This window comes from Nymphaea colorata, chromosome 11 (genome assembly GCF_008831285.2).
Source record: "Nymphaea colorata isolate Beijing-Zhang1983 chromosome 11, ASM883128v2, whole genome shotgun sequence".
NCBI classification, from domain to species: Eukaryota; Viridiplantae; Streptophyta; class Magnoliopsida; order Nymphaeales; family Nymphaeaceae; genus Nymphaea; species Nymphaea colorata.
The window spans coordinates 9,910,392-9,937,217 of record NC_045148.1 but is presented as its reverse complement, the minus strand read 5'-3'; the positions used below and the strand labels follow the sequence as shown (position 1 = coordinate 9,937,217).

At 37.9% G+C, this 26,826-nt stretch overlaps 2 protein-coding genes across 6 annotated transcripts; both read right to left on the bottom strand.

Annotated features, from left to right (window-relative positions):
• Positions 1 to 4,016: 4,016 nt before the first annotated feature.
• On the bottom strand, positions 4,017 to 13,111 carry LOC116263942 (phospho-N-acetylmuramoyl-pentapeptide-transferase homolog). The gene is made up of 8 exons (XM_031643778.2): positions 12,856 to 13,111; positions 12,600 to 12,698; positions 10,995 to 11,227; positions 10,340 to 10,790; positions 10,149 to 10,213; positions 8,140 to 8,333; positions 5,989 to 6,197; positions 4,017 to 4,361 (listed from the first exon to the last, which is right to left on the bottom strand). Exons 1-8 carry the CDS (start codon positions 12,982 to 12,984, stop codon positions 4,179 to 4,181), a joined length of 1,563 nt encoding a protein of 520 aa, XP_031499638.1. The 5' UTR covers positions 12,985 to 13,111; the 3' UTR covers positions 4,017 to 4,178.
• An 803-nt stretch (positions 13,112 to 13,914) lies between these two features.
• Positions 13,915 to 24,342, bottom strand: LOC116264475 (la-related protein 6A-like). 5 transcript variants are annotated; one of them, XM_031644741.2, is made up of 15 exons: positions 23,933 to 24,342; positions 21,692 to 21,773; positions 21,377 to 21,471; positions 21,220 to 21,291; positions 21,035 to 21,114; positions 20,866 to 20,953; positions 20,309 to 20,356; positions 20,132 to 20,200; positions 19,920 to 20,054; positions 19,228 to 19,318; positions 19,008 to 19,108; positions 18,557 to 18,644; positions 17,031 to 17,128; positions 15,017 to 15,119; positions 13,915 to 14,352 (listed from the first exon to the last, which is right to left on the bottom strand). In XM_031644741.2, exons 1-15 carry the CDS (start codon positions 24,257 to 24,259, stop codon positions 14,213 to 14,215), a joined length of 1,617 nt encoding a protein of 538 aa, XP_031500601.1. In that variant the 5' UTR covers positions 24,260 to 24,342; the 3' UTR covers positions 13,915 to 14,212. The 5 variants fall into 5 exon arrangements, with proteins under 5 accessions (XP_031500601.1, XP_031500603.1, XP_049936503.1 ...); XM_031644743.2 differs by having other exon boundaries at positions 13,915 to 14,346; XM_050080546.1 differs by having other exon boundaries at positions 19,255 to 19,318.
• Positions 24,343 to 26,826: the final 2,484 nt, after the last annotated feature.

The window sequence follows — 26,826 nt, the reverse complement described above, 5'->3', positions numbered from 1 at the left end:
AATCGTAGACGTATATGGATACCGGCTGATGTTTTGAACAAATGGATCATAACTGCTGATCAAGAATATGGATACATTTTATTTCTTTTATTTGGTTCATATAAGTAATTTGTAGATTAGCAAAATGTATGTTGACTATTGAGATCAATGTGTTCGACGAAACGTAAGAGATTGAATCATCTTGGTCTGAACAACCTAAAATTTTAAGGACTAACCGGCCGATTCTTTTGGTTGTAACTAGTGGATCATTCACCAGCGACAAGTCAACCCCAAGTTTTTGAAGTAAATGAACAGGACAGCAGGCCATTCAATTCCACTTGTCCTTCAATAAAAATTTACCAGGTTGACCACCTCGGTTCCAAAGGTCAAAATGACAACCATGTGCGGTTCTTCAAGTTCCCACCCTTTTAGATTTGGGCTTTAATTTTATAGTGACAAGGGGAGAAGCTGAAGTCCTTGCACAACCTCTTATTTTTACAAAGCATAAAGCCTAGTTTGAGTTCTTTGGGATTTACTCTCGTTGTACTTCAACTTGCACATTCAACTTGCACATTTGTAGCCTCTCTTTTTTTTAGCAACATACACAGAATTGTCAACTTGAAATTCCATAAGCTGGCACCTATCGCGACTGTTGTGACAACTTCTTTGGGGACTAATAAAGGCTTTAATTTACTGCCAAATGATTTGGAATGGTAACGAGAGGTGTCCCATCAAGAGGTTGGTTTTTATATATTTAAAACAATAAAAGAAGAACGGCATACGGCATCCCTGAATGATGAATCAAATTGTTTTGGCACCAAATCTCTCGAGTCAGGCCAATTTATAATCACAGTACTTCACTGAACGTAAGTTTTTGTAGAGAGAACTTCAGTCACTCGGGTGCAAAGGCACCAGAGAGTGCAGCTAGCTTTCACCCCGGCGCAGTGCATTTATGAACCCTTTTCATCAGCTCTCAAGTCAAGCACATAAGCAAGTTGCAGGGCGCTCCAGCTCAAATGCTATAAAATTCGTGACAAAGACAAGACGCTTCCCCTATTCTTAATGCCTTGCTGCTGCCCATTATTCGAGAGTTCGTCCTTCTTCGGCTTCACTACAGCGGGCCGCAAGTTTTAAAATTTTGGTTTTTCTCAACTTGGTATCCAAGTTTTAAACATTAGTCTCTATCAGATTAAAAAAGGTATTGAATCCGTTCTCAATGTTAGGCAAGAGACATGTTAATTCATTTATTCACACAGTGGTCCGAAAATTGAGGATGAACTCAGCCATGATATTTCATACAGTTAAGATTCTGAAGTTCATAAGTTGTTCAAGCCAGAGTGGAAAAATTAATTTTTGCGGGCCATACTGCAGTATCCCAATTAAGGAGGGTGCATGTTGCACAAAGGCTACACTAAATGAGCTCAGCAGATCCTGTCACTCAATGCATGACCCTTCTATGGTGAAACACCACCAAAATGCCCTAGTCAATGTATATATTCATATTACGGCCCTAGTCAATTTAAGTGGTTTCAAATTTTTTTCCTTCTTAAAGTTATGCATTTGTCCATGGAGTTAGGGATGTCAATATATTTGATATGAATGGAATATTGAATCAAACCATTCCAAAAAATCGGATGTGGATATGACTTGTTTTTTATTTATATTTGAATCTCAGTGTATGAATGTCCGAAAAAATAGATATAGTTAAAGAATATATCTGATTCAAATCTGGCCATTCTAATAAAATCATGACCAAGGAGTTGAATTGATGCCATGTTTTGGATTGACGAGGCAAATTTTCAAGGCTGCAAAACAACTTTGACGATTGGGGGATCACTGCATTATTAATGAAGTTAAAAGCCGTTCTGAGTGGATAATTTTATGATGACAAAATCTATCACGATTGACTAGGGCGTTCAGCAGCTCCGCCCCTTGCGTTTCTCACTTCGACGTTCCTTTGATCGTCAAAGTTTTGATGCGCGTTGCTGTTAATTATAAAGTTGACTAGACCTTCATTTCCTTTATTTCTTAATGTCTGACCATGGGTTTGATTCAGAAGATTAGGTTGTCTCTGGGTCTGCTCTGTCTGAATTGATGGATATCGATATAAATTGACTTTTACTAATGACTATTCTAGGGTCAAATGTGAAGGCCTTTACAAATCCAAAGAATTTTATAAGTTTATTGAGGCTCAAATTGGCGTAAACAGTCCTTCGAGTTGAAACATGCTGAATACAGAAATGTATCGTTCGAGATCTTCTAGAAGGAAAATGGTCTAGATTATTTGGCATACCCCAGCAAAATGTGGTTATATCCAAGTGAAAATTTTTGCCATCTTTTGGAGATGACATGTTCTTTGCTTTCTAAAATGGAGGTTCCTCTTAAATCATGAAACTAGAGACTTGGCATTGATCGTTTAAGAAATTTTATAGGGAATGGTGATGTGAAGAAAGTTCTTGATGTAAAAAAGTTGCCTACTATTCTTAGATATCTTCTGAAAGAAATGGTTACAAATGCTACAGAGTGAAAAAAAAGGCTGCTACGTTTCCAGTGTCACATTTTACGAGGACATTCCCTTCTGCAGTAATATTCAGACTGCTCTACAGGACATCTATTTACTCAATGTTGATCATTATGATGCCTTAACGCAATATCTATTGTTGGTATCTAATTTTAATAAAAAATGATATATCGAACCAAAAGAGGACAAGAGTTTGATGTGCTGCTGAACAATCCAGAGCCAATATTCACGGACGTGCTACCACACAAAATCTGGACAAACAAACCAAATAATGAAACTAAACAACATACGTCCCGACATGTATGAGAGAGAAGGCAAGGTTCAGGCCTCAAGGTTCCCTAGATGCACCACACACCCTCCCTTTCACAAGCACTACTACACGGTCGACTAAACTAGGCTGATTGTTTTCTTAACCACCAAATGCTTGGAGAACTCAGACAACAGTAAACATCTCAACACGAATTTTTTGCACCATTTATACATATCAAAGGACTCGAGAAGGAAAAATTTTCCCCCCATCTCATTTAAACCTCCCGACCAATTTGAAGAAAGAAGAAAGATTTCCGTTTGGCATCTTCAATTCAATTTTGTGGGCCACATCATAGGAGGCACCTTTCTTTTTCACATTTAGCTTTAGTCAACCTTTTTGAAATTTATTTTAGGACATTATTCTTCGATTTCAAAAGAATTTTAAAATTAAGAAAATATCTCTCCTCAAAGACCCATGGCGGACTTATTAGTTTTGCAACTTGTGCCGGTGCCACCATGTCTACCCACAACCGTAGCCCATAGCCTAATCTAAAAGCCAAAAAATCTAGGCTGTCAACAGTTTTGCCCCGGCGGGCGAAGGCAGGAGGGAGGGGGCACATTTTTCATATCTCCCCAGACATCATACGACCTCATTAAATATATCAATATCATGTAAGGTGATTTGTTTGTCAATATTCTTGAAATTATTAGTGAAACAAATTACCTACATAATTACTTTTTTTGTTACATACCATAAACCCATATCCACTTACCAGTGCAGCTTTCAGACGAACTTCAAATTTTCTATTTTAATCTATTTTCAAGATCGCAATGTGGGTTTTTCAAGTAATTTAACAGTGCTCGTAAAGAACGTCCATACTTTGTGTTCTACATTCCGTCGTGTTGCAGAAATCGCTTCCCTCATAAGATTCGAATACACCAGCCATCGATTTCCTTTTCATTTTTTGGTTGATAACGAAAAACAATCTGGTTCTATTAATTTTTTTAAATGAAAGCGTCTATTTCAAAAGCCACTGTCCTCGTCCCTACAGAAGTCATCCAGTACAATTGAAGCCGTAAAACCCACTTTCCTGCCCGCCGGAACAGCCCACATGTTCCGCTGAAAACAGCAGCATCCTTCTTGTGTTTCCGGTGTTCATGGAACGGTACATACATACATACATACATATATATATATATATATATATATATATATATATATATACACGCCGTCGAACGGCCTGGCTTACTTTTGAACATTGTCCTATTAACAAGAGATTGGGTTCTGTAACTCGGGTGATAGTTTAGCCAAAAAAAAATTAAGATAATCTAAAATAAAAAATGCCATGAGTTGAGGAGATTCAAAAGTCAAACAACTTTACCCTGTTACGTAGTAAGCATCTCTTTCTCTGTGTCGGTAGAAAAGCATTTATGCAGAAATAAGACCTACATACCCAGCAACTAGGGCAAAGATGCCCGACACAACGTAGGCAGTTGCAACAATAGAAGGCTCCTTGAAACCAGATAATTCAAAATGGTGATGAACAGGTGCCATACGAAACAACTTCCTTCCTGCTCCATAGAAGCGTTTGGTAAGCCTGTAGAAACCAAGCTGGACCATATGTGCTAAAGTGAGTAAATATATAAAAAGAGACTCAACATTCGCCCAAAGTAGAAGAGGCATCAATAATTTACATCATCAAATTGGTGTACATAGCTATGGTTCATGAAAAGAACATGGGAACAATGCAATCATAGTCGTCAATTCTGTATCTATAAGGAGACCATTGTCAAAACCTGATAACGAGACAGAAGTATCATCGATTGACATTTTTTTTTTTAAGGCACAAAAGAAACCAAACAAACAGGCAAAAGCAGAAAAGTAATCAGATGCTTTTTACCAAAAAACAGCAACCCGAATTACAAAACAATGGCTACATATGTAAAGCCATTTTTCCTCAGAATTATTAGTAGAGTGGAAAAAGAACATTTTCTAGTTGTGAAACCCTAGCTTTTCAAATCACATAATATAGAGTAAGTCAAGAAGCTACGTCTTATGCACGAAGACCTGTTAAACCAAAAATGCCTAAACATTGTATAGCTTGACTACAGAGCCAGCCAAGAAAAGCCCTCCACGAGATCACCTTAAATCTAAAACAAAAGTTGGCTAATAAATAAATAAAATCATCCTCCTCATCTAACATGTGAATGTTGACACTATGTTACACATGTTCCCAACATATTTCACCATGCATCCTTCTTGAAACTTACTCTATTTTCCTAAGATGATGCAGGTATATCTTACCGTCACAATCAACCATTCTCAAAAACTTCTCCAAATGCAAGTTTAAGTCTGTTAATAAACTTTGTGAAATTCTTGTAACTGAAGCACTCTATGTCAGGTGCAAGTGAGCAGTTGTACACAACAGAAACCACAGCGGATCTGAGTTCACTGTAGTAACTGACCAAAATACAACAACAAGCAGATGTTGACACTAGCAAAGACATTTGGAACCACGTTTGAATCTCATGGTTGCCGTCATGCTCCGGTGAGTTACTCTTTAGGCTGCAAACAGTGGCAAGCACGACACCTGAGTTAAAGGATGCACCATAGGTACATAAAGATCCCAAGAAAAACCTCGGAGGCACAAGGGTATAGCCTTGAGGGTAAGGCAGTTTCTCCTAAGTAAACATTAAAGAGAAAAAAGCTTGAAACCACCAAAGAGTGGACACTCTTTATAACCAAGACACATAGTGGTTAGAGATTGCATTGAAACAGTGAATCGTAAGAAACTCCGACCAACAACACAAGTTTTTTCCTAACTCATTTATCCTTCATACTTTCTTTATGGATACCTCTGGCCTTATTAATGTTTATAGAGAGAATGACAATGAATGTGTACTTCTCACAAATAAAGAGGAATATGAGACCTTGAAGCCTTTAAGGATGGTGCAACAAGCTAACACCAAATATTCTATCTAAACCACACTTGGTACATGAAAATTAAAATCTCTCTAACATGTAGTCTTAGAAAAGAAGAATTTACTAGTGAAGATCAGGCTTTCATAATTTTTACCAAAGCTGGGAAGTTTGATCATAGAACTTATAACTTGAAATTTGAGCACAGGAAAATGTGACACAGAATGTAACATATGGCAATTCAATGAACCAGACATTTTGTTAACAAAACTCAAAAGGTCAAAAGAGACTAAAACTCAAGGCTTATGAAGTCGTTTACCTGTATGAGGACAGAGAGTACTTCAGCAATGAACACGACAGATGAGATAATAAGTGGAAAGAACATTCCTGTACAGGAAGCCATTGCAGCCAATGCGCCACCAAGTGCTAAAGACCCAGTGTCACCCATAAATATTGATGCTTCATATCTGTTGTGCATGAGAAAACCTATACATGCCCCTGACATTGATGCTCCAAATACGGATAGATCTGTGACAACAATGGAAAAGCTTCTGTTGGCGGTTTTTCACCAAAATCCAATATGTAAAGTTGTAAACCAAGAAAGGTCAACTTGCTATCAATTGGACCACAACAAAAAGACATGAGAAAAACATCATTAAGTCACAAGATACCTAGCAAAGTTCATTTCAAAACAAAAATTGCAAAGTTTTAACAAAAATCACTCCATGGGAGAAAATTATATATGCAACAAAGAAGGTTTTTAGTACCCCAAAAAATAGGCAGTCAGAGAATGCATGGACTGCCCCATTTAGATCACAATAATACTGATTGTATCGTCCAAGAGTTGATTAATTTGAGAAAAGTTGCGAGTGCATCACTTAGATGTGAAAAAAATGGAGTCTCAAACAACAAGAATGAATGCTTTTTACAAAATCAAAACAAACTGGTTTGAAAATGGATACAACATCTAAAGAAACTGGTTTGAAAATGGATTTTCTTTTATATAACTTCCTAGTTCACTAGTGATGACTTGAAAGAAACAGGAACAAGAATACAAATGGCACATTCAAGTCTGTTTAGACAATAATGACAAAGGAAAGACCACACGAATCTTCAACATGCAGTTAGCTTAGCATGCATATCCGATTTTAACATAATATGTATTAGAAATTGCACAGGACATAACGTAAAACATCAAGGACACAGTTATGTGTAAGACATGACTTCACTACAGTGTTTTTAGTTTTATGTATTTATTTACAATCTTTTATGTATTTATTTACAATCTTTTTTTGCATGACATTTTATTCGACATCTGTTCTTTAAAAAAAAAGTTGTTGGCCACACTTTGCTGAGGGAATCACTGTTAATTCATATTTAAATAATATTCATGCTTTAGACCCTGGGAATTTGCCTTGTGTGATCATTTCCATCTTAGCCACTTAATGTACAACTCTTCCATCAACCATATTCCATATGCCATGCTGAATCATATGTGACAAGCAGAAATCATGCAGAAAAAACATGGTTCAGGACTTCAAGACAGTGTTTGCCAAAATTGGAATTGACTTGAACAGCCAGGCTGCCAATTTCAGACATTCAGCTGAATCAACTGAGTCTGTGATCCAACTGAATAGATTGTGAATTGGGAAACAATAATATTTATGTATAGTTTTCTCAAATAATAAATGGGAAAAATCTTTAAAAACATTAAAATTAAGAAACAAGTTTAATGTATTTGAAGAATATTTCAAAATGAATCAAATTGATTTACCATTGATTTGATTTGAATCGACCAATTCAGTCTGATTTTCACAACACTGGTTCCAAAAGTCCAAGTTTGTACAGAAGTATGTTGGATTTAACATGCACATATTGGTGATGACATATGCACACATATGCTTAATTACATATATGTGTCGCACATCTATGTATCTATAGTCATCCCACGGTATTTTGTGAAATTAATGCATTGTGATCCATCTGTGCCAATTCAGTGTCGCTTATTGTGTAGACATAACCAACCTATACTCATCAAACACAAAGCAACACATACATCACTTTAACCAGATTTCAGCATTCCATGGCAAACTAACCAGATTAATAATAATGCACATGGCAACACAGAAGAACCTCATGAGGGCAACCATTTTGGGAAGTAAATGAACATGAAATAACAAGAACTCTAAAAATTGGTCATGAGTCTTATTTGAGCAAACAATGGATGAAATGTAGAATATCTGTAGAAGTTCTTGTCTGCAGTAAACCACCCGAAGCAGAAACATATGCATAATAAGTTAATAACCTGATAAGGTTGTCACTAGAAGCAGCGTTATATGGCAATCACATCAACAACCATAATAGTATGAGGGAAAGAAATAAAGTAGATACGTGTAACAAATGAATATGTTCCTCTGAGATCAGATTAATAAGCAAAAAAGGATACTGAAAGGGCAGAACTTGCACTGACCAGGACATATTGGAAGGACAGCAATAGACATCCCTACGAAAGTCAGTGCCGCTACTCCTCCAGCAAGGCCATCAAGACCGTCTGTAAGGTTCACTCCATTTGCCATAGAAACAAAACAGAATGTAGCAAGAAGCAGGTAAAGCCTCCCAATACACAAAAGGCCCAATGGTGCCGGCAAAGGAAGCAAAAATTTCCTGCAACATGCAGTTGCAAGTACATGTAATGAGGACATCAAAGAAAATTTAATAGCACAAAGAGTAGTGCAGCCAAGATTACATTAACACACAAATCAGAACCTATAAGACAAGGTTATCATTATTCATCATTTTGATAACATTCAAAAATAAGTAATAACCATTTAAACACCCGACTCGTATTTACTCCATGAGGAGTGTATGTGTGTTTGTGTATAGATACACACACACATACTCACAAATACCACCTGATAGCCGTCCAAACTTTTGGCCAGATATAGTGGTCTTTTCACAAATCTTTTAGTATAGTACAGATAGACTATCCAAATAGAGAGGATTAAAAGAAAAAACCTCTAGGTCTTTCAGGTCATAAAACCTGAGTCACAGATAGGATGCTTGTAATTCCTTTTTGAATCAGTACACCTTTAGATGTTCCAACCACATCCAAGTGGTCATATGGAAAAAAGCCAAAGTGGCTGGATGTCCACTGGAAGCCCAATCTAATTTCCATATGTGTGTATTAGTGTGTTTCTCAGACTCCAAAACAAATAATTTCCTACAAAACATGGACTGATGCTTCACCATTTAATTGATTAACATTCATCTGGCTGCATTCTGATTAGTAGATCATCTGCAAACCTAGAATTTACTTTGGAAAATTTTCAATTTCTAAATTAAGCTAGGTAATTCTTGCGTTGAGAGAATACAGACATAATGTGGCTTCAGTTCGCAATCAGCACGATTTCTCATGATTTGACTAGCCATCTCAGGAAAATATCTGGAAGAGAAATCTAACTCCTGTACAACAGGGCCATTCTCACTTAAGTATGAGCCCTTTTCTTGTTCACCTGTCTAGTATTTTGAATTTCTTAGATCAGAATGTATGCAGAATGTGGGAAGCAAAGCAGATAACCCCTTTCACATGCCATAACTACAAAATAAGAAAAAAAAATAGCATAAGATGACTAGGTTTATTAAAACCAAACCAGCAGAATATGAAAAATTTTCCACACAGCAGAGCACCATAGCAGAAAGGGTAACAGGATAAAGTGTAGGTTTTGTCCACTCACAGTTATATCCCATAGTTAGAAAATATCGCAGTTATTATTGCCATTTTAAAACTAGCCAATCAATATTGGCATAAAATATTGAGATATCTTCAAAACATGCCTGATATTTTCCCTCTTTATAAACAAAGAGTACCCTTCTTTTAATAAATTAAAAAGTTATGTTGAGGTCATCAATACCTTTGAGAAATAGTAGGAAACAATAAATTTATAATTTTTTCTATTATGTCAATATTTGAATCTTTTGAATTTACAAGATCTTCCCGATAACAAGAAAGCTTCAGAGTATGTGGTCCTATCAAGAATGAGGAACCAAAAATAATGAAGCTCAACATCAAATTAAAAGACCAAATGTCAAATCCCTTCTTGAACCAAAATAAAAAGGAATCAAAAGGAACTGCCACGTAAGTTGATCTAAATGAGGAAAGCTTGCTGCTGCTTGGGTCAATTGCATGCTCAGGATCACCAATATTTCCATGGCTAAGCCTGTTGAGAGGCCATCATTAAGGAAAAGTTAATACCCACTTGAATGCCGGGTAACACTCTAATCCATCAACCAAAAAACAAATAAGAAACAGACACACAAATTAAATGCTGTGAATACAACTTCATTTGCAGTTTTTAGATGACCAACCACTTTGATCACACATCCGTTATAAAAATATTTCTATACTCAGATAGCCACTTACAAATGTAGCTCAAGCATTTGTCGGGTTTATATCAACAGATTGGTAATGAGAAGCTATACATGCTGTATGGTGATGCTACATTTGTTGAATTCAGCCAGAAGGAAAACGATGTACCAGCAGCTACCTGCCAAATGCCAGCAATGAGATTAGTCAAGGAATTTTTTGGGAGGAACCAGTTTCCTTGACAAGACAAAACAGAAAACATGGAAGCATAACAATTAATTGATGGAAACCAAGAAGTATATCCTACCTCTAATATTATCTTAATCGGTGCAGGCAACCCATAATTATGTTTCTTCATAAGAATGAGGGAATCATCAAGCAACCCTATTGCTGCAAAAGCAATGGTTGCTGCAGCTGCCCCAAAAACTTCAATGGAAGAAAAATCAGATGCTGCTCCAGCAACTATAATTCCAACTGGAATGAAAAATAAGCCACCCATTGTCGCAGTTCCCTTCTTGTATAGGTGAATGTCAGGCCCTTCTACCCTCAATACTTGATGAATCTTTAAAACATGGAACAGTGGCACACAAAAGAATCCAGCAAATGATGCTAAACAAGCTGCGACTAAGAAAGGGCCTGTCAAGAAAAATGGTGCCAATGGTAGCCTCACAATCCGCCATGCACATACATCAAAGAGAAATAGGATCCCAACCAAAAATATAATCAGTCCCAAATTATTCAGTATTCCAAGATAGGTTCTGCAGAGAAACAAAGAACTTAGTTAATTCTCCAAATTTCCATCGATACTAACAAATAATAAGAATAAGAACAAGAACAACAATAATAATGACACTAATAGCTTTCATAGGCAGATTGTTCAGTACAATAAAAAACTTATTTCCTATTGGTAAAGAACAAAAAGGAACATCATGACTAAAATCAAATTTGACTTGTCCTCTTACCTCTTGTGTTTAGTTCTTATTCTAAGATTTGCAAGCCTACTTGTTTCCAAATATGAACCAGAGACGTCAGAGGCATTGTTCCTGTGGTAGTCTACATCCCCAGAAGTATTAATTATGATCTCTGTATCACTATCTTCTCCTTCACTTGATGACATCAAGCACAAACTTCCTCCAAGGGTTCCATCATCATGATCATCAAACACATCATCAAACAACGAGAATGAGGATCCATCCTGGAGAAGACATAAGCAAAGAAAGAAAATAACTATTAAAAGACAACTTAGAAGGCAATTGCCCTGGAGAAGACATAAGCAAAGAAAGAAAATAACTATTAAAAGACAAGTTAGAAGGCAATTGCCATTACAAGACACGTTGTGTGTGTATGTGGCAAGATTTTTGAAATTGTTCCATACCTGTATTCGCACCCATGGGCCATAAGACAAAGTTGTGGAAATTTAAGATATATCTTTAACAATAAAAATTTACCATCTCACAAACTCAGCTTTATACCATTCACAGAAACAAATTCAATGTATGGGGCAAAAGACATTCCTTTCTCCATTCTATTGTTTTGGCAACAAAAATGCTAAAGTATGTCTCAACTTCACAAAAAACGTATTTTTTTTGAAAAAAATGTGAAAAAAAAGCGATAAATAAAACTGCCGTTTAAAACTTTTAAAAAACATACTTTTTTGAAACGTTAAAAACTTTAACGTGTTTTTTTCACATTTTTTCCTTTTTTTCATTTTTAATGTTTTTTTAATGCCAAACATTTTTTTTTCATTTTCTATTTTTTATTTGTTACAAATTTACTTATTGCTTGTTGTTTGTAATTATTAGTTTCTCATTTATTTTATTTTTCCTTCATTTTTTTTATTTTAAAACTTTACCATTTTTTTCCCATCTTTTTCAAGCTCGCCTTATTATACCCGAGAAAAACCTCACCGTTTAAAACTCCAAAACGCTATTTGTGACCATGGTCTCAAGATACCATGAATTTTAGAGATTTTTCCTTGTTTTCCATATGACACAAACGTATGAACTACTTGAAAAAAAAAACAAAGCCCAAGAGGCTTATTGCCTGAATTTTGCCATCAATAGTAAAAAAAAAAACAGAACTCAAGAGAACCGTTTATTGCCTCTCTCTCTCTCTCTCTCTCTCTCTCTCTCTCTCTCTCTCTCTATATATATATATATATATATATATATATATATATATATATATATAGATATATATATATATATACACACACTAAAAGAAACTGAAATACACACACGCACGCACGCACACACACACACACACACATATATATATATATACAAAATTGGTAGACTAAATTATCAGGGACGTAGCGTTGAGCGCAACAGGTCGCTTATATTTGTTAGTAGTTCAGCGGAATAATTGATAAAATTAAGGTAGAACCTCATTTAATAAACAACCTATAGGCGAGCTTTTGCAAATCCAACCACCAATGTAACAAACATTTTTCCAACAAATTAGTACAACATGCCAAAGATAACAGCAGAGTACACGTCATTCACTCATTTCAATTATACAGAAAATGACCATGCCTACTACGCCGAATTGGTTCTTCAAAAAACTACCTCGTCCGTGGCAGCAACTCGTGACACTGAACGAAGATTCAGAACGCCTCCATATCCACGTCTCCGAGATCTATACGAACAACACGTCACTCTATATATCTGCACGCCCATAAGAAGCAAACGGTCTTTAACAAAATGGGGGACACAATCGCAGTAAGCGGTGAAAGCATCTAAAAAGTACCAAAAACAAAGTTATAAGAAGTCAGCAAGATCAAATAGTTAGAAAGTTCACCCCATCTGGATGGGAATCACAAACCTGAGAGTCGACGGAGTGGGAAGAAAGCGCGATCGACGCGCCAAGGGAGCGCGATTGCCTCCTCGACAACGCTGCCGCGAACGATCGCGGCCACGCTCCGCACGCCGAACAACTCGTAGATTGCATCATTACTAAGTGCAAACGGCGAACTGTGAGTGATGAAGGAGGACTGGGGAGAGAGGAGCGAAGAAATATGAAAAAGAAGTTCGTACAACCCTGCGAGGGTTGGGTTCTTATACCCGAAAGCCGTCGGGCCTACAGACCGTTCGCCACGAGCGGGAAAGCGTGCTTGTGGAGGACCCGCTATTTGTCCCCAGGTGTATCGCTCCAAACCGTCTCGGACTTTCCGTAGCAATGGTCGAAAAGGACGACTCGAAGGCGCCAGAAACCACGAATAGGGTTAACCGAATCGAATCCGAGTTGAATCATTCAGGGTCCGCATTTGGACGGAGAGCGACAGTAACTCCAACCAAGAATCTTTCCGCGCGTCAGGTTTTATGACGGATCAGAACCTTAGTAAAAGATTACCACATTGAGACGGAAATCAGACAGCCCCTCGTTTGTCTGGCACCGAAATGGATTTAACCAGACGCAGCGATTAAGTACAACAATACAACTCCAGTCAGGCTCTGCATGCACCTCTTATTTTGGTCGTCCGAATGGAAATTTACATAGTGGAAATGGAGCCATCATAAAGGTATGGCCCAAAAACAAGCGTCCCTAGTGTTAGAGTCTTAACCTTCTATAAAGAACAAAATTTGTCTACGTAACTTACAATATATTAAGCACAACCCCCAGCCAGGTGGATGGGACCTCTTGTTTGCAAATATTTTTAACGCTGATCTCATTGCAATAACACAAATGAACCAAACCACACCAACTCTTATTACCATATATCATGAGATGTTCCCTTCCTAAATCCACGCTTGCAGTTTATCTTTTAGGATACAGGTCAATTAAGTGATCTGGCCCTTTGAGTTTGGTCATATATATATATAACAACTTTAGTTTCGAGGAAGACTCGAGCATCGTTTAATATGCACATACCTTTCTCAAATATTTATCGGAAAAACAAATGAAGATTGTTTTCATTTCTCTACCATATAAGAAAAATCCTTGTGGGACGCATAAATACCAAACTTTTTCTCTGACCTCACCAAAGTGGAGAATTACCATCGACAGATACAGGCGATGATAAGATACATTTTCAAGGAAAATGAGAACCAAGCCCACCCGCATTCCTTCTTTTCCATTTTACACCGAAAGGGTCTCAAGAACTCAAGCGACAAGAAATAAAACACAGAAACAAGCCAAGAATGGACACTCGCAAGCCCAGTTTCCAGTTGAAAGAGAACTGTTAACTGGGAGGGGTATTGCTGGATGGAGGTCGACCGCGACCCATGGTGAATCCTCGTGTGCCATCAGGCATTTTCGGCACATAGGGGTGGTGCTTGGCCGTGGCTTCACAAGTAGAGCTGCTTGCACTAGAACCTGTCCCTAAAGGCAAAAACCATAAAATAGACAAATGAGTGACCAGGCATATACTGTTCAAGGAATTCAACTACAGATGCAAAACACACCGTTCTTGATAGTGAAAAAGTAGAGCTAACTTGGCCTAAGGATGATCGAACATCTTCCAGCATGGTTAAATAAAACTAGGCATGGACAAAATATGGACTGAAGAAAGAACATATAACCATTCTAGCAACTAAAGAACAAGCAGCAGCAACTGTTACACAGATTTCCAACATAGCAAACGGCAACCAAAAGAAAACTTTACATGTGAAGTTTCCAAGTGGGCAGGTTTTATCTAAACCATGATTAGCAACTGAAATTAACAAGGAACAAAATCACAACAGATAGTCATAAATTGAGTGATGAAGTTACATTGCAGAGTCCAAATAGAAGTTCAGAGGCATGGGACAACATAGAGGAACAAAACCAAGAGAGGAACAATGACATCAGCACCAATATGGCACTAACCGTATCAAAAAGACCTCCCTAACATTTCAACAGCCTCATGTAATGACGCCAATAAACTAGATGTCCAGCTCAGAAGCCGTAAGAACCCTCCCTATGCATGAAGGCTTACATTTGCACATATGCTAATGCACAAAAAATTGTCCAACAAGAACTTAGAAAGAAATTTTGAAGCCCATACCATGACTTTGTCCAGCATCAAAGTGATGATGTCCATGCCCCCTTCCTCGACCACGCCATCGACCACCCCATCCACCTCTTTCCCCTGAAATATGCTCTTCGACCTAGCATCAAGCATAGAGCAGAAATGATCTAAGACCTCTTAAGGTAAAGGATCAAATATTTCTCATATTAGATGATCATACACACACACAAATACAGAATCAAGCATAATCCTTAACATATATTCTTGTTGAAGACACTTTTGAGGGCAGACCAAATGGGTACAAGTACAGCTAAAAATGTATGATTTTCTAGCTAGAATATATATATATATATAAGGTCAGACCAAAAGGATACAACTTAAAATGTATGATTTTCCAGCTGTATATATACATATATATACACATACATACACACAAATTTATATTTTTATATTTATATGAGGTCAGACCAAAAAGATACAACCCAAAATGTATGATAATATATATGTGCGTGTGTGTGTGTGTGTGTGTCAGTGCGTGTAGCAAGTTATTTTTGTTGGATGCCTGACGGCTAAAATTTAAAAATTTGTTGTTAAAAAGACCATAAATTGTTACTAAATCCAGTGTTATACGTATCATACGATATGGGCCCATATCGTACGATACGCATCATCGCGTTTCAAAAATGCGATACGATACACCACCTGTATCGTAAACAGGTGGTGTATCGTGTCTGTATCGCACGATACAAGCACCATATCGTATGATACAATTACGATACAGTTATGATACGTTACGATGTAGTTACGATACAATTACAACACATTGATTTGTTATGATTTTTTCAGAATTTTTTCTATTTTTTCTGATTAATTTTTTTTAAATATGATACAATTACGATACGTTACAATACTTTACGATACAGTGTATCTTAAAGCCAAACCAATACGGCTTACATTACGCTTTTTACAACATTGACTAAATCCACATAAACCCTTGTTAATGCCAACATAGTGACTTTTTCTTTTAATGACAAAATTTTAAAATTTAGTCATCAGGCATCCAGCAAGATTGAATCAACCATATGCATAAACACACACAGACACACACATGTAGGGAGGGTGAATCCCCACAATGGATGGGGATTCATTCCACTGATAGCCACCCGATGAAGATCGTTGAAGACCATCGGTTTGGCTTTAACTCATGCACACAGGCCAATTGCATTGCATGTGTGTGTCGTGGGATCTCTACGGCCACACCCTGGCTGTAGAAATCCATAGTATATACATATATATATATATATATATATATATATATATATATAAGAGAGGGAGGGAGTAAAGACATCGAATCCAACATCCACTTGTTTCAGCCGTGTGGGGCTCTGGGCAGTTCAGCCACGTTCTGCCCAAATGTCACCAATCCAACTGCATGGATGTAGTCAATCGTCCAAAACTATATACCTAAAGAAATAAAAAACATGAAACTCTGATGTGTAAACTCATCCGCATAAACCTTTCTCATCAAATGACTAACCGTTGGTTGACACAATCGACACTATTAAATAGTTGATACCATATACAGCTCCACCTTAGGCCTTTAAACACAAGCAAAAGTTTAATGTGCACTGTTTGATCGAAAGCATTGGATTTGCGTTGGATTTGTTTCTCCTTATGTATTTACTCACCACCATGCTTTACATTGAGTTCCTGATACCCAAATGAAAAAAAAAATGAGTATTTTATTGCTAAATTGTTGTAGGAGATGTTAATTTTTCAACCCATGTATTGGGTAATCAGTATAAATACAACTGACAGTTTAAATCGGTTAAGAGCACTTCTACTCATGTCCGCTCAGTGAACTAACAAACAACTTAAAGAAAGGCATTCTAAGGAACACATTTCCCTTGTTTGTTTCTCTTTATGTTTTGGACAAGTATCAACTCCTGGACAAGTTGATCACTACACTAAAATGAAGCACAAGGAAATAGCTCTCACAGATGCGACAGAAACCAAAAAAAATTGCAATATCAGTGAAACAGATCCAGACCTCAGGTGTTTCTGGATGACCCTTCACAGGTTCCAGGTGTTGTTCATCTCCAGTGTAATGGTGGTCATTCCCATAGGATGACCCTTTGTATCCACGACCTGGAAAAAAAGGAAATCACGTGTATATATATATATATATATATATATATATATATATATATATATATATATATATATATATATATATTAAACAATCTAAGCAAGACTGACAAAGAAACAGCTGGGATTAAAGCTAGACAAGAACCAAAACCAAATAATTATATGACGCAACTGAAGAAGGCCCTACTAACAAATGAGAGAGAACAAAGGTACGCCGATCACTGCAACTAACATGCTAGGATATACTTGCACTGAAAAAAGCCAACAAAAAAAGTACAATAAACATGCCAATACACTGCATAACTTTGTTGCTTTACAGGATCAGTGAAAAAGCATACAATTTAAGCTGTTCCCACACATAATTCAGAAACCAAACTAACATGTGACTTGCACTTTCATTAGTCAAAAGCTCCATTTGGAGCTTCAAGATTCTCTGTACTCTAGGATAGCACGTCCTTTGGATGCAAAGGCACAAGTTTGTTTTGAATTCTGACCTAGCTTCTATTTCATGATAAACCATAAACTGGATTCCTGGGAAACATGTTTCTGAAAATTTTATTTCTAGAAACTGAAAATTAAAATAAACAAGAGAAACAGTGACTGAACAGATAATGTACAGTATTTTCAGGAAATTTGAGCAAATACATGAACTGCCAGGAGTTGACTAATTAGATTAACCAATTAGATGACTTATAAGACCACTTTCCATGAGAAAATACAATAACCAGATATGATTTTGCCCCTTCCAGTATACTTATATATCTATATGTATAAATAACTTGCTTTATCCACATAATGTGCGTGACCTCATCATAGTTGTCTCATCTTCATCCCTCCTCCCAAAGCCCATGGACGAAGGGATTTTAGCACTCCATCCTCTTACTATCCCAAGAAGCAATCAGTTACTTGTTCTTTCTCATTACTTCTTCGAAATGTACATTTGGTAACAGTTTGGTTTCCATATCCCCGATTCCCCAGTTCATATGTATCGCAGCAAAACTTAGTAATTTACCTGCTCTCAACATTCCCTACATAGGAGAAATGCATTTGTTTAATTTCAGGAAATGCAGAAGCTGGGTGGAGATATAGTAAGCCTATTTTCTGTAAAAATTTCCTAAGGAAATGGCGGCCAGAGATCAATAACGACACAATCAGCATAAGTTTCTTGCACAAAGCTTTCAAAAAATATGATCAACCATGAAAGAAGGCTGAAAAGTTGAGAACTAGCAAACTGATGGTCCCTCCTAATGACCTTAGCTTTCTTAACTCATTAAATCCAATCTAGACATCCAACTTTCATGATACCTTTTAAAAAATTTCTGCATACTAAATAAACAGAAACCCCGTTACACACACAAACATGCAGGAAAAAACACACACACACACACGTACACAGAGAGAAACAAAAAGACAGAGAGAGAGAGTAACCGCTGTGGTAGTGTAGTGTCTGATTTCTTCCTCGGCCTCGTCTTGGACCTTTATGTTCATCCTTCTCATTCACCAAGTGCTCCCCTCCCTATTTTTTCAACAGTATCCAACAATCGTGAACACGTGCACCCAGTCATTTCTAGGAAGATAAACTGTGCACTTCATGAAAGACCAAATTGAAAAGGATTTTCGCAGGCTCAATTCCAGAACATGGACATGACAGTGCCATGTACAATCACCCAAGCATGTGCCCCATGCGTCATGCATGTGTGCAGCTGCATGCGTACATAATGCACAAATAAGGGAGAAAAAGTACATGGATAGTCTGTGCCAACTGTGCTGTCAGTACTATCTGCATGAGAATGCAAAAATGCATGTTTCCAGAGAGGCTGTCTATTGTTCTTTCCAATATGGAAACTTGGAGAAATGTGAAAGGCAAAGAGGAAACTACCACTTCCAGCTTTTCATCATGTGCATCAAGGGAGTTCTGAGCTTCTACACTGGATGCTGAAAGCTCATGCTTCTTGACATAAGTGCCTCTCGAGCCACTAACTAAAGGGAAAAGCTGCAATTTAGTAATATCAAAGACCAAGGGTAGAGGACAGAAAATGGGATGATAACAGTTACAAATGCTTGAAAAAAATCCTGAAACATTAAAGGTAAGCAACTACCATGATGGGTATATTGTTGTCCCCTACCCCTTCCTCGTGTGCCCTGATGACCTCTACCTCCATTCCTGTGATTGGGTGGATGTTCCTGAACCTAGTTCCAGGCAAACTGTTAACAAACTTGTGTTTTAATCTGTTAGCAAACTCTTGTTTCTTCTCCAGGTTCATGCACTTTCTGGTCAACAAAATAACAATAGGTGGCAAAGGCTATGATTCCAGCTAAGCAAAAACAATTGACCATCACAAAACACATAAAGTACCTCGTTTCCTCAGAAAGGATGGAGCATATCTTATTTTCTTAAGAAGGACAAAGCTTGGAAATTAGATGAGCAGTGTTTCATTGTGTGTGGCATCACAAAACCTTCAACACATTCCATTATACCTATTGTTTATCAATAAAAACAATCACAGGCCACTGATGTACCTGAATATTTTAAAAAAGAAAAGGCATTTTAAAGTAACTGATGCCTACTTAAATTTCCACATGACAAAAATCATTAAATTATGACTTTTGAAATACCAAGTTAGGATGTCAGATTGTCAACAACTGGTCCAAGAATGTTTGGCAATCAGCTTTACAACTATATTAAGGAACCAGATGACAACATTTCCACTTGTTCCCATGCTGAACCTCAAAAAAAAGTCCTTTGAACATGAGAAACAACAATTTTGTTGAGACAGAATAAGGAACTTGCCTCCGCTTCGGGCTTCTCATCATGGTGGTCATCAGTTGTCAAGTCATGGACCTCTCCAACATTATCTAATGTCATACTGTACTCATTATCTACAGAAGTTGCCTGGCACCCGGCTGAAGCAAGCCCATGTTTCCCCTGAAAAAGAGAGCAAACGATGCAAAATCATCCAAAAGAAGATGAAGCAAAATATGCAGAAATGTGAAACACATTACTGTTCGCTGGACGAGCAGCTGCACATGCATCCCAGTTCTCCAATTTCCACCATCATTTAAAGTTAGCACCTGAACATCACCGGTAGAAACCCTCATCAACCAACTCATTTTCATGACCAGGGTAACTATAGATTTCCTTTAACAATAGATTGATCCTAAAACTAAATAGGTACTTACAGCTTTCTCTGCAGCCTCAACTGTTTCATATTCAACAAATGCATGCCACTGCAGGTTCAGTCATGGTACTCACGTTAATAGGAGTAGTAAGAAAATTTTTTATATGACTAGGACACAGGGCTCCATGCCACCATCTGAAGTACAATACCAAAGTTTCTAGTTGACCATAACATGCCAACTGCCAAGACAACACATATGTGAAGCTCCAAAGCATCCAAAATGTAGTCAATTTGACTAGAACAAAAGCAATGCCAAAAAAACTCAGAAAAGATTATGTTATCCTCCACTAAAGCACAACGATGTTGCGGAAAAATTTTATTGCTACTAAACACCCAGTCCAACCCTTTCGCCATGCCATAGCCAATACTACCACCATCCATAAACTCTCTTGTTGATTGATCATAAGCAAGTTGGACTGACTTACATATATCATAAAGAGAAAAACGAAGAAAAAAAGAAAATAAATATATGACCCCCCAACAGTGCCTTTAGAAGTGCGATTGACTGAAAAACCAAGTTTACAGCACCATCATAAAAACAAAAGAAGATCAAATTACCTTGCCACGAACTGCAAACACCTGCTTCGTATTCTTTGCAGGTGCTCGTGAGGTAGAGTTAGGCTGACGGATAGATACATTCTTCACACTGTAATTGAAGGAAACACAAACTAATTACACTTGCCATATAGCTGATGCTACTTAAAAGCACATACAACAAGAAGCATACTTTCCAACACTGCTAAAGATCCTCTGGACGTTTTCTACTGAATGGTCCTCTGGCAAGTTGTCCACCAGGACAGTGCACAACTAAAAATTTCCACCAATGAAACAGGAAAATTTTGTCGTAAGATGGAATAAAAAAAAATGACAGAACAGACATGAAACAAGTTCAGAAAGCCATGAAATATTCACCAATGCATTCTCAGTGTCATTGCCAGGATATGGTTGCATCCTCTTCACTTTCTTACCATCTGAACTCACAGTCTATCAAAGAAAGCAACAAACAAAATCATCAAATGACATACCCAAAAAAAAATCTTATCTTTTGACAAAAAAATGATATACTTACAAGCTGGGATGATATACTAAGCGCACTTGCAATGAATGTGAGATCTTGGGTAAGCTTCTTCATTTTCCTAAAAGAAGCAATAACTGCAATTGGAACTATAAAAAAGAGAGGAGTTTAACAAGAAGAACAAAAGTAAATGAAACCACTGTCATAGAACTCAATTTCAACTAAGTCAATGTCGATAAAACTTCACATCAATTTCAGTTTGGCAGAACTCATATATCACAATATATTACCCATCAAGGTTATTGATACGATAAAGAGACAATAAGTACATCAGATATTCCGAAAGAGTAACAGAGCTCAATGTCTTACCAAACCCTTCCTTGTCCTTCTTCATAAGCCTTTTCAAGAACTTGTCATTAAACAGATTTTCATTGCTGAAGTAGTACTCCACCTGCAAAAAGTAAAAGAAACTTAAAAAAGTTAAAAATGAAACTAATTCAAATTTCTAGTGAACAATGATTCAGAGAAACAATATGAGGAACATGACTAAGTTTTAAGTATTTATCAAGCACGGCTTTGTACAGCTAGACCAAAATGAAACCTGCAACATCCAACATGTTAAGTCAATCAGGCCAGCCTATACAGCTGTTAGTTCAGTCTGTACTTCTTGTGTGCCAAAGAAAGATATGCTAGAGGACTATGACAATTAAGTTTGTATTGTGATAAAGCAGTTCAAGTTAATGGCATTCTCAACGAAAGTGGATGATGTAATGGAATAGAGCAAGGTAAATCCTTCTTTTCTAAGGAAGCATGAACAGCACTAGAGAAATAAATGAGCAATGTCCATCACTGAAAGTTCATATAGTTCCAGATTTTGTCCAACACTACAATCAATCTTTATCTTGCAGCAGAATATAGATTACTCACTGAAGTAACTAAACATACATTGCAGCATCGGGGAATTCAATTAATGCAACAATGTTGAAAAGAAGTTACCAAAGAATTTGCTTTGTCATCTTCCACGAATTGAGGCATCTATGAAAAAAGGCAGATTTTTTGGTGAAAGATGCTGGAATGCAGAATGCTTTTGATGGTGGCTAAGGAACCGCATTTAGTGCAAAGATATCAAAAGTTCTTAGATATGTGCCTCTTAGCAAAATGTGGGAATGGCACTGAATTCAAAACAGAATAATTTTTTAAAAGAACAACTGAAGCAGAATGCAAATTTAGCGGGTGTTAAGGATGAAATTTGAACTCATGGCGCAAAGATATCCAAGGATCCTAGATCATGGGTATCTGCTTTTCAGCAGTATGGTCTGGCAATATGAAATAGAAGATTCTCTAACCTATGGAAGAAATTTGAACTCATTCCAGCACATTCTCTAAAGATAAAAAGAACAAGGGCTTCTATATATATATATATATATATATATATATATATATATATATATATATATATATATATATATATATATATATATATATATATATATATATATATATATATATATATATAGAGAGAGAGAGAGAGAGAGAGAAAGAGAGAGGAGGGTAACGGATGCAAATATTGTGCAAAAACTTGGAGGAAAAAATGTATATTGACACATAATTTACTCAATGAGTAGATGGAGCCAACAAAAAGATTGCATCAAAACCAATGAATCGGGTCCTTGAAGGTAGGGATAGTGGTACCCTAGTGCAGGTGGAAATCAAATAAGTGTTATTCAATTTCTGCCCATGCAAATACGAACGGCTCAAAAACACTGTTTATAAATGGTTCTAAACTTGATGTACTTGATTCTTCGTTTGGAAGTAGGGCCTGGAAGAACAAACTTCCAGACCGGTTCTATGAAGTATGCCATTTGCTTTTCTTAAAGAAGAAACCTCCATTTACTTGAATTTCCAAGACTTCATCTTTCGGCAACATTTCAAGAGACAATATATTTAGACGAACCACCTGAGCAACATCATCTTATCAGCATTACGATTCAAAATCTAAAAAAAGTGAAACAACCCCATCGAAAAGCTCAACCAGTATGCTCCTGACCAGCAGAAAGTAGAAACACCTCAAAACACGTCCAACATGAATACGAATGAGATACTTGGTGCCTTCCATTTGCACAACTCTATGAACAAATGAAAGAAAAGCAAGCACCTAAATTAAGTTAGTTCAGGTAAATGTTGCATTTCAGGACTAACTGCATCCAGAGTGACATCAAGCAGCTAAACTTGTCCAACTTTCATAACTTTCGCATTGAGATCTAAGAGAAAGACCATTATCCATATTGCACATTCCATCCTTTAAACGAAGTCTTCACGTGCAAAGGTAAATGAAGCTACCAAACCGCATATAAGCTACTCGAATTTCACAATGGAATTCGGGCAAAACAAAAAGGGGGAAATCAACGAAAATTACGGGAAAAAATATCACATATCCTTTCTTGATGCTGATCAAACATTCAAACCAAAGGGAAGACAGAGAAGGTGAAGCATTTGAGTTCCTGATACCGCACAACTGGAAAGGAATAAAAGGACGAATATTCGAATGAAACCAGAATTTGGTTTGAGAGAGGGGGGTTGGTTCAAAGGTTTATGACAAGATCCACTGACCTGCTTGACGATTTTGGCTTTAAGCTCATCGGAGAGGACCGGGTCGGAGGACGAGGGAGGGGCGGGCTCTGGCGGGTGATCGCCGGCATCTCCAAGGTACTCATCATCGATCTGATGCTCGAGATCCCCGGGCAGCTCCAGAGAATGATCACCCGCATCTCCATGGCAATCATCACCTATCTCATCCTCGTGATCGTCAGGCAGCTCTGGCGAACGATCAACGGCGGCAACCCCGTGAAGATCATCGTCGATTTGATGCCCTAGATCAACGGGCGGCTGCGGCGAGCTCTCCCCCTCGTGCGGGGGAGACGCCGGGCTTCCTTCCATCTTTTCAAATGGAGAGCGGGCAACTTGGCGCCCGCCTTCGCCCCCGCCCTCTCGCCCTCGCCTGCTCTCGGCCGAGCGGGGAACGCGGCCTATTTATAGTTGCCGCCCTGCGGAGACCATCGCACGTGCTCCCTCGCCTTCGCTCGCCCAGTCACGTGCGACATTTGACGCCATGGCCAAACGTCGCCTTTCGAAAATAACGCCTTGTTTAACGTATTGTTGTCGCAGTCTTTAAAGTGGAAATTGTGCCAAAATAACGTTAATAACAAAAAAGACAAAGGCCAAATGATCCCGTTAACAAAATGGCCGTGTGATAGGCTCCATCCCTAGCTGGCAGTCACGTTTTGATTGTCATTCTTATTCGCCAAAATATACTTTTTCAAACATAATTCCAGCAAATGATAATAATACTAAATTGTGGAATTTTTTTTTTACTTACTCATGAAAACGCATCTTTAAATTATCTTGCCTTATCTAATTGCTTTCTAACCTTTTTCCTTTCAAACGAGATAGAAGAATGTTATAAACTATGTAAGGAATAGCATTTAATCAAAAATTCGCATATTCAAAGCCACAACAACAGGTTTAGCAGATAAATGGGAGCTTAAATCTGAGATCTACAATTTGACAGAACCACGGTTGGATCTCGAATTTCGATCTAATCGAAGGCTACTTAACGGAAGTCTCTGTCAAATTTGGCCAGCAGATGTGAGGCCAATGGCCTGAAGCTTGCATAATCACCGACAAATAATCCGTGAGTTTAGTTGCACATTTTATTCAATTTAAGGGCCTTTGATTATCCATAATCTCGGTGAAGACTCGTGGAGCTAAGATCATGCATATATCCATCTTAAATTTAAATTTAGCATATTGTCAGATGAGCATTAGCGTCCGTCTATATTATGGCAACAGTTTATGGTCTTTTTATACACAGATCAGTGTTTTAGTGACAGTTTTTTAATGTTTAGCCATCCGATACACATGACTGCATATAATTACTCCCATGAGTTCTATGTAGGTCCAAACAAAATGTAAGCATTTGAAGTTGGGCTGTAGTATTTTCTGTGACAGAATTTGAGGATGATGATTCTAAGTTCTAACACCTCGGAATCCAAGTACCGGAGAAAATATAAGTCCAGTATTATATTCTGTTTGACTGCGATGAAACAACTACCTAATCCAACTTCAATCTAATGCTGAAGCCTAGTTCAGTCCAATTGTAGAAATGTGCATGTTTCTCTCTCTCTATCTCTCTCTCTTTCGTGTTTGCGTGTGTGTGTGTGTGTGTGGTGAAACCTACTCACTCTAGTTCAGTCCAATTGTAGAAATGTGCACGTCTGATTCTCGACCTCTCTCTCTCTTGTGTGTGTGTGTGTAAAGAAGCCTAGTTCAGTCCAATTGTAGAAATGTGCTTATCTCTCTCTCTTTGGGTACCTTCCGGTTAATGGTGTTGCTGGCCGTATTTTGCTGGCTTAGTCTCTGCATGGGTGGTTGTGCATGTTGGTAAGTTCTCTATTTCGGTCATCTTAGATGGTCTCTAGCCAGTCTTAATTACTGCGGTTTGTAGCCCTTACATTGGGGCCTTACATGACTAGTTGTGGGTTGAACTTCATTATGCTCGTGAGCTTGCTTGTTTACCGTGGCTTTTGGCAGGAGACTTTAATTGCCTTCATAGCCCTGCAGACTCCTCTTCCCCTATCACTTCTGGTCTGTCTTTCGCTCGTTCGTTGATGAGTTCGACATTTTCGACGTTCCTTTGAATAATGGGAAGTTTACTTTATCCAACAATAGAAATCCTCTCATTCTCTAGAGGTTGGACCGTGTCTTCCTCTCGCCTGAGTTGTTCTTTGTTTTTCCCTCGTCATCCTTGGTCCTAGGACTGAAGCATTGGTCTGATCATGCTCCACTGCTACTTTCTCTTCTTCGGTGTAGAGCTGGAACAGGGTGCACTCGGTTCCGTTTTGAGTTTTGGTGTATGAGTCCTTTGTTGATGTCGTCCCTAGGTGGTGGGCTCGCACCGTCAATGGTAGATGGGCTGCTTTTAGGCTCTCTTGTAAGCTGCATTGCATCAGGAGGGAGGTTATTGTTTGGAAACGTATTTTTTGGAGCGAAAAATTTTCTGAGGTGATCGTTTGTGATGAGGAGATCCTGTCCTTCCAGTCTTATGACAATTTTTCAGCAGATCAGTCTGCCTGTCTTCTTTGTCTAATGGTCTCCAGTGTCTTGATAAGGAGTGGCAGATTAGAAAATTCTTCAACTAGCAACAGCGTTCTAGGTTGGGTTGGCTTTCGCATAGAGACCAAAATTCTCGTTCTTCCACTTGGCCGCTTCTTAGAGACGTTGTCAGACGTTGTTCTAGTCCATGGTTATTGGGCACAGAGAAGTTCTTGGTGATGACATCCTCACAGCTTTGGTTGCTTATTTTCATGATTTCTACTCTAAACCTATTCGCTTTCGTGCCCCACCGCCAGACATTTACATCTCATCCCTCTCGGTCTCTTGCACGATCACTCTTGAGCGGCCCTTCCTCTACTAAAAAATCAAGAATACTGTTTAGGCCCTTGGTT